Here is a 12,008-nt window from a genome sequence, read left to right as displayed (position 1 = left end):
GGTTATGGGAATAGAGGCTTTAAAATTTAACAGCTATTGCCAGACTATCAGGAGAGACATAAATTATATCTAAGTCTCAACCAGATTATCATCTTAAATAACCAAAAGAATTACATGGTTTTAAGAAAAGGAAAGAATACACGGCTTGAAAGGAAAAGAGATGTTCACATCTTAAGAGTCAGAGATGCAAAACTGAACCCCGTGAACAACCTGGAATGGCTGTTCTAGATTTGTCTGACCACATACAAGAATCAACAAATAACAATGTCATCTAAAGTCAGGGGCCAGCCTCTGTACAGTAAATGAAGTCACCTGATGCAGCAACTACAACGGGATCCTCTGTGTCCTATCCAGGTCACCGACAAGAAGCCGATCAGAACCCCAGGCTTTGGCGGTAAGTAACCACAATGACCAGTCTTTCCTGACGTGTATGTTACCTCAGTTCTGTGGGCAGGTAACAGGCTTCCTGAAGTAGATCTACAGCTTTTAACCCTCAGAAAGATTAATGACGTTAAGACCAAAGAATTAACATTTGGGATGTCAGGAGGAAAGTGAATATATTCGGTATTTTTACATAATGGCAATGTTCAGTGTTAGGACTGCAATCAATCCACAGGTTATAACTGAGCAATTGATTGAAACTTGTGACATAGTATTTAGAACATCTAAGAGAATTTCAGGCTTATTATATTTATGTTTAAACTATTAAATTTATAATAATTATTAGTAGTACTTAAGGTCTCATGGTCAGATCAGACATATGAAGCACTTTAAAAGGAAATCATATAGGTCAAATGTAAAAACCATCTTAAACTGTGGTGAAGACGGCTCCACTAGGTAGTAAAAAGAACCAAATGTTGTTCACAGGTCCCATAAAATGATTGCTAAACTCTGCTAGACTGATATTTGTAACAATATAATTTGCCTAAGGAAGAACACATGATTTTTTTTAATTAAAAATAATGTAGTATTGTTTAAACCAAAGTTGAGGCCTTAATATTCATTTCTAAGAACAAAAACAGCCTTTGTGGGCACCATAAAACTCCTATCAACAATGATCTTCCCAAAAGAGTTACAGACAACCATCCTCCTGTAGCAATACAGGCATGTGCCCTTTCTAGGCTCTGTGCCAACACTCTCTGATTCAACCATTTAAACTTCTGTCAATTTGATAGAAGAAAAATGAGATTTCATTATTGCTTTGATTTGCATTTACACCTGGCTTACTAATGAAGTTGTATTGACCATATGGGATTTCTTCTTTTGTGAACTAACTGCCTATCTTCAGACTTTGCCATTTTTCCTCGGGTTGTCTGTCTCCGTTATCATTTACTAAGAGAAGCTCCTACCTCCCCTAGATTATATTTCTGTTTTGCTAGGTTTCTTCCCAATGTTCTATTGTCATTTTACTTTTAATCTTAACTGATATGAAATTTCTGTTATAGGGTATGAAGGAGAGGTCTAAAGCTGTTGTAGCAGATAAATAGCGAAACTGCACCCCAACTTTTGGTTATACATTAAGTTTTCATATGTATTTTAATCTACTACAGCTATATAGCTTTTCCACTCCTCTGACCTATTGAGAGCTCCAATTTTTGTGGCTGTTTTCAAAATTCACATTGTTTTCTTTCTAGCAAGTTCATACATAAGAAGTTAGGTTCTCAGTTGTCCTCTCACAGCCAGGAGTTCAGATTTCCCATCAGGGTTCCCATTTTAGCTCTGCAACTGTCCAACATGACCCTATGACTCCAGCCTAGAATAAGTACCCAGGCTCTGGAGTCCACCTGTCAACATTCGAATCCATAATCGTGCAACCTCTAACCAGCTTCTGTATCCATTTTGTGCTTCAGTTTCTCCATTTATAAAAACAGGAGAAAATGAAGTCATGTACTTCAAGAAGTTGGTGAATGAGCTAAATAAGATATTTTACTTAAAAATATGGCTGGCACATAAATGCACAAAAAAATTAGTTATTATTTAGTTATGAAACCAAATTTATAATAACAAATTCCATTATTTCTATTATACAACACAAACTAGCAAAATTAGATCTGACTCAAGATTGTCTTACTGGAAGGTCATTCGCATTCATTCTAAACGAGAGTTTGCTCTCTTGAGCTGAAGAAGTGGGTCAATGAGGGAAGTAGCCACCACCTAGCACACCATTCTCTCCCTTCGGGAGTGTGAAACTCTGGGAAAAGTGTAAGTAAAATGAGCCTAGAAACTGCTAGGTGACATCAACCTGTAACTTAGCTTTTTAACTCCTCTAGTTACCTTCGGCCTCTTCCCTTTAACCAGCCTTTCCTATTCCATTCTACCCAGCTTTCTTAAAAAAAAAAAAAAAAAAAAAAAAATTTTGCCAGATTACCTCCCCCATTACTGTCACAAAGAAACTATGATGGATCCACTACCTACATCTCAGAAAATATCAATTCTCCTGCCTGGCTTTCAAAGCCACCCCAACTTGGTTATTCACAAATTCTGTCCAGCCACACCAACTTCACAAATCATCCTCCTAGTGACTTATCTGCATCCAGTGTCCATCTGTTACACTGTACTTTCATCAGCCAGAAATACTGTAGTCAAATATTAGAATCAAGTCAAGAGGAAGACTACCTTTTCTCTCTCTGAAAATCTGAGGAACAATGACCAACAGGCCCACTTGTGTCCTACAGCAGGAAGTTGGCCACCTCATTTGCACGTTTTTAAGCAGAACACAAAATGAAATTTGTCTCACCCAAGAGTTCAGAAAAACCTGGTGCTTTCTCAGATCTCTGTCCTGAGCCTCAACTCCTTTTTACCACTGTTTCTAGTCTAGACAATGCCCTTGTTGGGAGAGAGGGGAGCCAAGAGAAGTCACTTGTCACGCAGACCTTACTCTTAACCCTCTAAACGATACTTCCTCAAAATCCTTTTTAGCCGTGTTTAGGAATTTTCATTCAAAATGACAGACAGAACTACCACAGCAAAGCAACCCTCCCAAACTCCAAAAACCTGCCCAGGAGCCTCTACCAGCTACCACACACATCTCCACTTCATGACTATCCTTCACCATCACATCTTACTGTTCAAATTGCTCTGGTCAAAGGTCACCACAGACATTCATGCCACCAAACCCAGGGAAATACCCACTGCTTTTAGGTCTGCCCTCCGCCTCCATCCTTTACGCATCTCCCCCTTGCCTGCTCCACATAACTCAGTAGGCCTGCCGCTGTTGGCCAACTTGAACCCATCATCCTCACCAGAAGAAAGGGATCCTAACCCAAAAAGAGGGCATCTGGGGAAATGAAATGAAAGGAAAATTTGCACTTTTTTTCCTCTGGGATTGGCAGTCCTTAGGACCATTAAATTTTTAAGGTAAGCTTAAAACCAATGACCATCTTTGATCCCATGTAAATACTGACAGCCTGAGACTCAAGCACAGAAGAAAGCAGAATCGTAGGAGGGGGTGAAGAGGGACTGAGCACCGGAAGAAATGAGTGTGAAGGAGGGAGAAAGGTAAAGACTGGGTTCAAGAAAAACATGAGAGGGCAAGAAGAGTCATCCAGGAAACATCCTTCCATACTAATGAATAGAAAGTTGCATAATTCTTCATGATTTTTCATGATTACTATTCCACTAGATGGAAGTAATCTAATTTAATCTCATGTTGCACACATTTAAATTGTTACCACTTGTAACCATCATAAAACATGAAATGTATATATTATAAGCAATATATAAGCCTGCATATAGATAGCTAGAGTCATTTTTGAAAAATTGGGATCTTGTACATTCAGTGATTTAAGGGTAGTTGTACTTACCCACGGAATAATAGCTGTTTGTCTTCACGTCGTACATACAAACAGCACTTGACAATCCACACTGGTCAATATTCATGTTTCCACAGATGTTGATCTTATAAAGCATGTTATTTTTGGTATCAACAGCTTCCCATGTATAACTAGAAAGGAAGAAAAACAATTTGTCACTGTCACTGATCTGCCAATAATTAAACTTCTCCCTAGTTTCACATGCAAGCCATTTACTCCAGGACTACCACAACCTAGAAGACATACTTCCATTCGCCAAAAAATCTAAACGCAAACTATGTTACGTTGAACAGAAGCCAGGGCAGAAACCACTAAATACCGCCTCGCTCTGGTTCCATCCACCCTGAGCTGCCACAAGACTGACCATCATCAAAATACTTAAAAATTCTACCATTAATTTAAGAATATCAACTCACATAAGTAACTACTCAAGAATCATGTTGAATATAAGATAGTAACCTTTCCAATCACATTGGAATGCTGAAAAACCAAAGGACCGTTTTTAACTTTATGTTATATAAAAACTAGTTACAGCATGAAAGATAGTTCTCTTCTGGTTTTACCTTTTACGGCCACAGTTGAGACCCAAGCTGACAAGACAGACTTGTGCAATGGATCCACTATCTGATTCAAAATCAGACAAAATTTACTTTAGTTTGATCCACTCTATCAAGCATTTAACATGCATTAAAACTCACTCTCCGCAAAGTAAATACTGAGTAATTGTTAAGGAGTCGATCTGCATACTTGGGACAAAATAATGGTTTGTCAGTTCTGTCAAAACAATTATTCTCAATCCTCCACTCTTCCTGGGGAGAATGTTTTGTCTGTTTTGTAAAATAGGGGTCATATCCTCAGCAAAGCTAAAGACAGGAAATGAGGAAAGTTGACTAAAAAGCTCCTTTGCAAAATGCAAAGATACTGTATCAATTCAATAGCATCCCTGAAGAGAAGTTAAATATGAACTGCTTAGGTTCAGCCTAGTCAGGAGTTGTGGGGGGTGAAGGGGAGGTGCTTGAGGTTGCTAAGCTCTGAGACCACTCAAGTGTAGCAGGAGTGTATCTCCCCAAAGCAATACCACCTCGAGGACAGAACTTAGAAAGCACTGGGCTCCCAGCTCCCAGGCGGCTCCGGCTCCCAGGCATAGCAGCGCACTTCCCAGGTCCCCATTTCCACGGGGCCTCAGGACAAAGGCCCGCACAGAGCACAGAACACCCGGCAACATGCCCCTCCCTCCCCTCCTCCCCAGTAAGGGAGGAGCCCCAAAAGTAGGGTTGTTGGCTGGCAAGGAGCCAAGCATTCTCCTGAACTTAGGGCTGGGGGATGATTGAATTTACCGGGAAGCATAGAGACATAAGCACACGGAAACACTCAGGCAGGGTGGCAGGATGCTCCCCTAGAAGGCTCTGACAGCCACTACTGGAAAACCTGAAAAACAGGCTGCTGTGCTGGGCACAGTGCAGGCCTTGCAGTACAGGCCTTGCGGTAAAGCCAGGTTCATAGCAGTGACAGCGGAACTATGTTTCTTTTTTCTTTTTCTTTCTTCAAGTATAGCTGACACAGTGTTACCTTAGGTCCAAGTGTGCAACATAGTGATTCAATATCTCTACTCCTTAGGCTGTGTTCACAAGTGCAGCCCCTGCCCGCCAGCCTACAAGGCTACTGACCACACACTCCCTAGGCTAGGCCTTTTATCCCCATGATTCTTCACTCCGGAACTGGAGTCCTCCCACTCCCCTCCACCTATCCCCCTACCCCTCTTCCGTCTGGCAACCACCAGTTTTGAATTCAGCTGCTTTATCAGCAACCCTTTAGATTTATCTCCTAAAGTCAGGAAGGCTAAAGGCAAAAGAAAATAACCCAAGTATTCCCAGGCATGAGAAAGTCATCAATAAAGGCCTGTTTCCTTTGACCTTCACTAACCTTTATTCATTTGCTTCACAAATATTTAAGTACTTCCTGCAGGGGCACTGAGGGGTGCAGCGATGATCAAAGCCAACCAGAAAATCCCTGCCCCCCTGGAGCGTGTGCTCCAGGGGACTACAGAAAATAAGCAGGTACATAAATTCACATACTTCGCTGAGCGCTCCCGGCAAAAAAACAAGATCGCCTGTACTAGGAAATGAGCAAGGACCTACTTTAGACTGGCAAGTCTTCTGAGATAGCATGTGCCCCGGGAATCGAACAACGAAAAAGGAGCAACTCAGGGGAAGAGATGGTGGGAAGCATATTCCAGCAGATAGATTAGCCACTGTTGGGCCCTGCGGGGGGGGGGGGGGGGGGGGGGGGGGGGCGGGGGGGGGACGGACGGGACTTAGCACCCTGATGAAAAAGAGGGCAGTGTGGGGGAGCAAGGTGGGTGAGGTCAAGGAGATGAGGAAGGCCGACTACACCCTACACTGGGGGCTTCACAGATTCAAGCGGCAGTTTTGATTTTGTGCTTGAAACAAAGGAAGGCCAAAGACACTGTGGATCTTATTTTAAAATTTTAAGCTAGGGGTTTTATTTGCAGAGTACTAGTAAAACTTTTCTATTAATTATAGCTAACTAAATCTCTTATTCAAGAGCCATGACTATGTTTTTCTGGGATACTAGACGTTGAATCTAAAACCTTAATAGTGGCATCATGAAAGTGTTTCCCAATCCTAAGTATATGAGAGAGGTACATAGAGGTATCATTTTAGAATGAATCAACAACTAGGAAATCCACACAGGACCTAAAATGCTATGCTTTTCTTAAAACAGAAATCCACTGCTGATTTTGCAGAAGTGGTATTTAAATAAGGTAGCTGTAAAGAGTGTGTGTTTCAGGAGCAGAAAAGAGATGAAAAAAAGAAACTGGGGAATACTGTCTTATCTAATCAGTGTCCCTGGAAAGAAAAATGTTGCTCTATTCAATTTTCTTTTCTTTTCTCTATTTGCATTTGATACTTAGTCAAGACTTAACAAAACGATCAGTGGTTATGGGAATGAGGAGTAAAGAGGATCCTATGAAAGTATTTGAGTGCTGGCTTTCTGCCAGGGGTTGATATAACCACTTACCACAGAATAGACCCTCCATGCTGGCACCTTCAATGCCACTCACAATCCCAACCTCAAATACCTGGGTGTAGAGTCCTTCATCATCTCACGTAAAAATGAAGGAATGGCCAGAGCATGTTTCTAATCTATACTACCAAACTTCTGGAAAAAAGTATTTGCAAGCCACGTAGAAATGTACTCTACACACACACACACACACACACACACCCTCACAACAGTGCTCATGTGCGTGTTTTAAATATATCTGCTACACAAAGATCTCCTGCATCAAGTCAGGTGTGAAAGCCCAGTAGGCATTTCCTTGAATCTGTAACACTCAAAGCAGTATCAAGTCTTCTAGGTCACTGTGGCTCTATGCTATCTTCCAGCCCCTCAGAGGGAAATGACAGGACACAAGGAGGTGGAATGGGGAGAACCGCAAAGGCCTAAGGAAGTGGTTGGTCAATGGGAAATAGCATCCATCAGCCCTGCCCACTAGCCTTGTGAAATTCGGCCAACATCCTCAGAGGAGGAAGCCAATTCCCAGTTGAACTGCTCTTCTGGACACACCACCATCTGCGTGAGAACCCTGGCTCTGAAAATTAGCAAAGGTAAGTAAGGTCCTTGCCATTCTACCGCATTTTCCAGTGTGTGAAATGCAGTAGGCCAATGTCCCCCTCCCACTCTCAAAAAAATTCAAATTTATTTCAATGCACACCTGACACTTCTAGATACACACATAGACCCAGAAAGTCCCCCAAGATCCACAGCTGTGATGCCACAGCACCAGCACTGCCCCACACACAATGCTGGATCTCCTTAGGTGTCCCCAGCCACACAGGGCAGTCAGGGCCTCCCCTCCCAGAATGATGACTGCGGGCCCTGGGCCACTAGGGAAGAAGGCTGCAGTGGGCCAGGATGGCAGCACAGCACAGCTCTCCCAGCAAAGCCACCCCACCCTTCTTCCACTATTCCGAGCGCCTCAGCCTGGGAGCCAAAGATACCAAGGCTCAGAATATCAAGCTCCTTGCCCAACGTCACGCAGTTATGAAATGTGCCAAGTCCAGCTCAGCTCCAAGGGCAAGTGCTTAACCACCAACGTGAATTGCCTCATTTATTTTTAATTCTTAAAAGTTTTTTTTTTTAACTTCCCAGAAAATAGTTTCAATTACAACACCACAACTGACAAAACACCCCACAGAACTAAAATGAGAGATTCCGCATCGCGGAGATTCCCAGGGTGAGCGAATCCACCTGCGGAAACGCTGGGAAGGAACCTGTGCAAGATCTAGGCAGCCCCGTGCCACATGGCCCAAGAGACTGTAACTTTCTGAACTCAAGTTCTCCTCGTTTTCCACTTCTGCTGCCCTCTTGCACAGTTTGAATGGCCAAATGCCAAAGGTGCCACCTTCTGCAACCTCTCTTCCCTCACCCAGTGGTTTCTAAGGAAAGGATATCAATCCCCTCAGCCCCCTTTCCCAGCGCTACCCTCACCCCACTTGTGGATCCAAGCTGGTTGAGGACTTCATGGAGAAGGGACTCATCTCTGATTCACTCTCCTTCAAAGTGAGCACTTAGCTTGGCAGCGAGTGGCCCTTTCATACCCCAACCCAGAGTCCAAGAGTGTCACCAGGAGCTCAGAAACACCCTGCCATCACTCCTGCAGATCCAGCGGGGAGCAGGGGCAGAAGTCACACACAAGGCAAATGACTTTAAGATGTCTCTGATTTTAAAGTGAATTCTGAGCCTGAAATATGCCCTAAACATGGACAACTAATTTCATCATAAAAACTGAGCACACAGGCTGAGTCCTCCCTTTAAAGGACGCTTAAAACTGTCTGGCCCCGACTGCAATCCCACGGCCTCTGCCGAAAGTCAGTCGGTGTCTGTCCAGTGGCACAGAGGTTCCATTTTAACCTCATTTGGTTTAAATTTCATAATATCCTGAAAGGTGTTGGCAGATTACCAGCGAGAAGGAGGCACACAAGTAGCATACTGTCAACCAAGCCAGAGACAGGAAGGCATTTCTACTTTCCCAATACTGCTCCAGCAAATGCCACAGGCAGAACCCATCCTGGTCAAGAATAAACCCATGTACGGGCAGCAACAAAGAAGCAAAGCCAGCTGGCCAACACAACTGCCTAGAGTTCAGAAAGCTTAATGAAGAAACACAAGGCCATCTCCTCTGAACGAGGTCGATATGTCTGTCCTAAAGAAAGAAAATTCCAAAGAAAAAGCCAGAGAGGTACTGGACAAAATGTGTAAATTATTTGAGGGTAATGTCTTCCTGGGACACCTCTCAGGTTTTCGTAACTGTCATCACTGAATATCTGCAAAACTGCAATATCTTGCAAAATAGAATATGGGTTTCTCTCATTTTTAAAACTGCTAATGTCTAAAGTAAAGGACATAAAATTCAGTTATACAATGTAGGATGTGCCCAACTTCCTAGAGAAAAAAAAAATCTTAGAAAACTTGAGTTCCCTCCCTCCAACACAAAACAGCCCCATGCACTCCTCTTCTTCACATGTACTGCCACAAAGCCACACACTTTTGAAATATACCTTAGTTCCCTCACACTCCCTGAGTCTTGGGGTTATGGTAATGGTCATGTAGCTATTAAACTTTTTATTACTGGCCTACAATTAATTATTGGTTTATAAAGCAGTATAGAAACATGATGGAATCGGTAATAAAATTAATAAGCATGTGTGAATCTATAATTTGGTTTCTTAAAAGAAAAAACACACAAAGCTCAGTAAAACAGACTAAATTCACACAGCACAGTAACGGGGCTAGAAGAATGTTTTTCTGAATCCGGAGCGAGCAGCAAATCTAAAATTTTAGGGACAAGGGAAAAGTCTTTCCAACCTGAACATCAAAAAAAGACTTTCCTATTTTTTGGCCTGCATCCAAGTCCTCTTGCAGAACATTCAGGAAATCGTCTGGCTCACTTCTGCCCCTTATCATTACCAGATAGTTTCTCAGCTCGTATATCCAGCTCGCTAACCTTCAAAAATCTGGAACAGTCTCCCAAACTTCAGAAGGGGGAGGGGGCAGGCAGGGAGGGAAAGGAGGGCGCGGAAAGAAGCAGGATTTCCAAAATGGACATTGCAGCAGAATGTCAAGAGCTTAATGGAACCACCGTTGTGGACGACTTTCTGTAGCTGACACGAAAAGAGAAGAATCTGATTTGGCATGATAAATCTGCGACCTGGTCTGAAGGCCAGGAGACACATGAGTTTGACACAGCATGGCAAAAGCATATATAGGAAGTACTTCACTTCCTATTCTAACAAACCCACAAAGCTGTGGATAAAGATATGAGGCCTGCACAAAAAAAAAAAAAAAAAAAAGAAAGAAAGAAAAAGAAAAAAAAAGAAAGGAAAGGAAAGGAAAGGAAAGGAAAGGAAAGGAAAGGAAAGGAAAGGAAAGGAAAAAGAAAGAGAAAGAAGCCAGACATTAGTCTTTGGTTTTCCCGGGTGGTTACACAGGGTCTGGGAGCAAGAAGCCAGTTGGCTAGAGAGGGATCCAGCTGGAAGCAAGGCTCTAAGTCCACACCAGAGCCTAAGGCGCTAGGGGATGGTTGGGGGGGTGGGGGGCAGCAAAGTTTTCAAACCATCACCAAGAGTGACTAACAAAGGTCATGTGAAATAGAGAGGGAGGTGAGCTGCACTCGGAAAGGTGCCATGGCAAGTGGAAGGAGCCCAGAGACATGGCTCCAACTCCCACCCCACCCTGAGCAGCTGCGTGGGACACGCTTAATCTCCCGAGCCCCGACTTCCTCATCTATGAAACTCAGCTGCTACACAAAGTCACTGCGAGGAAAATCATGACCAGGAATGTAGAACTTTTGAGAAACTAGGATTTAAGGCTTTCATCTGATCAATAGAAAGCTTCAGGCTGCTTAAAAATGGAGTTTACAAAAAAAGGTACATTGGCTTGGAGCCTCCTAAAGGAATGTCACGTAACACAGGTCAGGAAGTGGAGGGAACAGGCCCCTGTCTTGGGCCATCTCCATGGAGCTGGAGATGGGGGTCCCTCAGGACAACGCATGTGTGTACACACACACACACACACACACACACACACACACACAAACCCTACTGCCTCCTAGGTTCTCTCAGGACAAGAGATCCACTTTGGACCTACACATGCCTGGGCCCCATAGCCACCAGTTGCCACCAGAACAGAGGCCTGATGAATTTGAATTTCTGGCAGAGGAGCAGGGGAAAAAAAACATGAGACCTTCCTAAGGAGGTTCCACTGCAATGCAAGAGGTGGAATTCTTAGTAAATTGGCAAGGGCCCCTCCACAACACAAAGTTCCCCAAAAGACTGCTTGTCCTTCCTCTGCTATGACCATGGCACTTTTTTGCTCAGGTCAACTCTGTGGTGTCAGGATGCAGGCCTGTATTTCAACCCTAATCCCTCTGCGAGGATTTTTTTAAAAATCAGAGTAATTACCTGGATGTTCCCATACTTTGTTCCTCATGTGCATAAAGAAAAGTTGGATTACAGGCTAAACCTCCTTAATTATATGGATGCCTGAATTCAACTGCTTTTAAAGCCAACCCACCAGCCCACGGCATAGAATTCAAACCATAATGCTCAGTCCCCTTGTAAGCTGTCACCAGTGTCCCAGAAACCCCTCCCAGACTCAGTGCAATTCCAGCAGAGACGTAACCCCAAGGGCAGGTCTGCCCTCTGCAGCATAACGCCCCTGAGGCTGCTCTCAGGTGCTAAATCTTCTCCAGGCTGGTGAGGCTGACACAGGAGAAAAATCTCTGCTTTGAAGATGCCGGGGTCAAATGTCAGACTGGCGAAGACAGCTCAGCAAAACCTAACACCCAACTGGGAAAAGGAAACACACAGGGCACTCCTTTAGTGCCAGGACAGGTATCACCTTTATGAGTTCATTTTAAAAGGACAGCATTATCTCACCTCAACTTCAAGAGCTCTCATGAAGAATAAGGGAAACATCTATCGAGCGACTTCATGGCTCACACTTTTGCTGAATGGTCTGCAAACACTCACTCAGCTGCCCCCAATCCCTCCGGGGCGGAGGGGGGGCGGTTCCCTTTTCCAGCACAGAATGATGGCCTGAGAGAAGAGGCAGCCACTTGCTGAACTGCCACCCTCAGCAGAGATCTTGCTTCTTGCTTCACTATGGAAA

General features: G+C 43.6%; 1 protein-coding gene across 1 annotated transcript in view; it reads right to left on the bottom strand.

Moving 5' to 3' along the window:
- Positions 1–12,008, bottom strand: part of IGF2R (insulin like growth factor 2 receptor) — a 99,459-nt gene that overhangs the window by 76,523 nt on the left and 10,928 nt on the right. The window contains exon 2 of the mRNA XM_077899126.1: positions 3,804–3,943. Within this exon, the coding sequence (XP_077755252.1) occupies positions 3,804–3,943 (140 nt within the window). The remainder of the gene's footprint in view (positions 1–3,803; positions 3,944–12,008) is intronic.

Source organism: Canis aureus, chromosome 1 (genome assembly GCF_053574225.1).
Source record: "Canis aureus isolate CA01 chromosome 1, VMU_Caureus_v.1.0, whole genome shotgun sequence".
In the NCBI taxonomy this organism is placed as follows: domain Eukaryota; kingdom Metazoa; phylum Chordata; class Mammalia; order Carnivora; family Canidae; genus Canis; species Canis aureus.
This window is presented reverse-complemented; position numbering and strand designations above follow the sequence as displayed.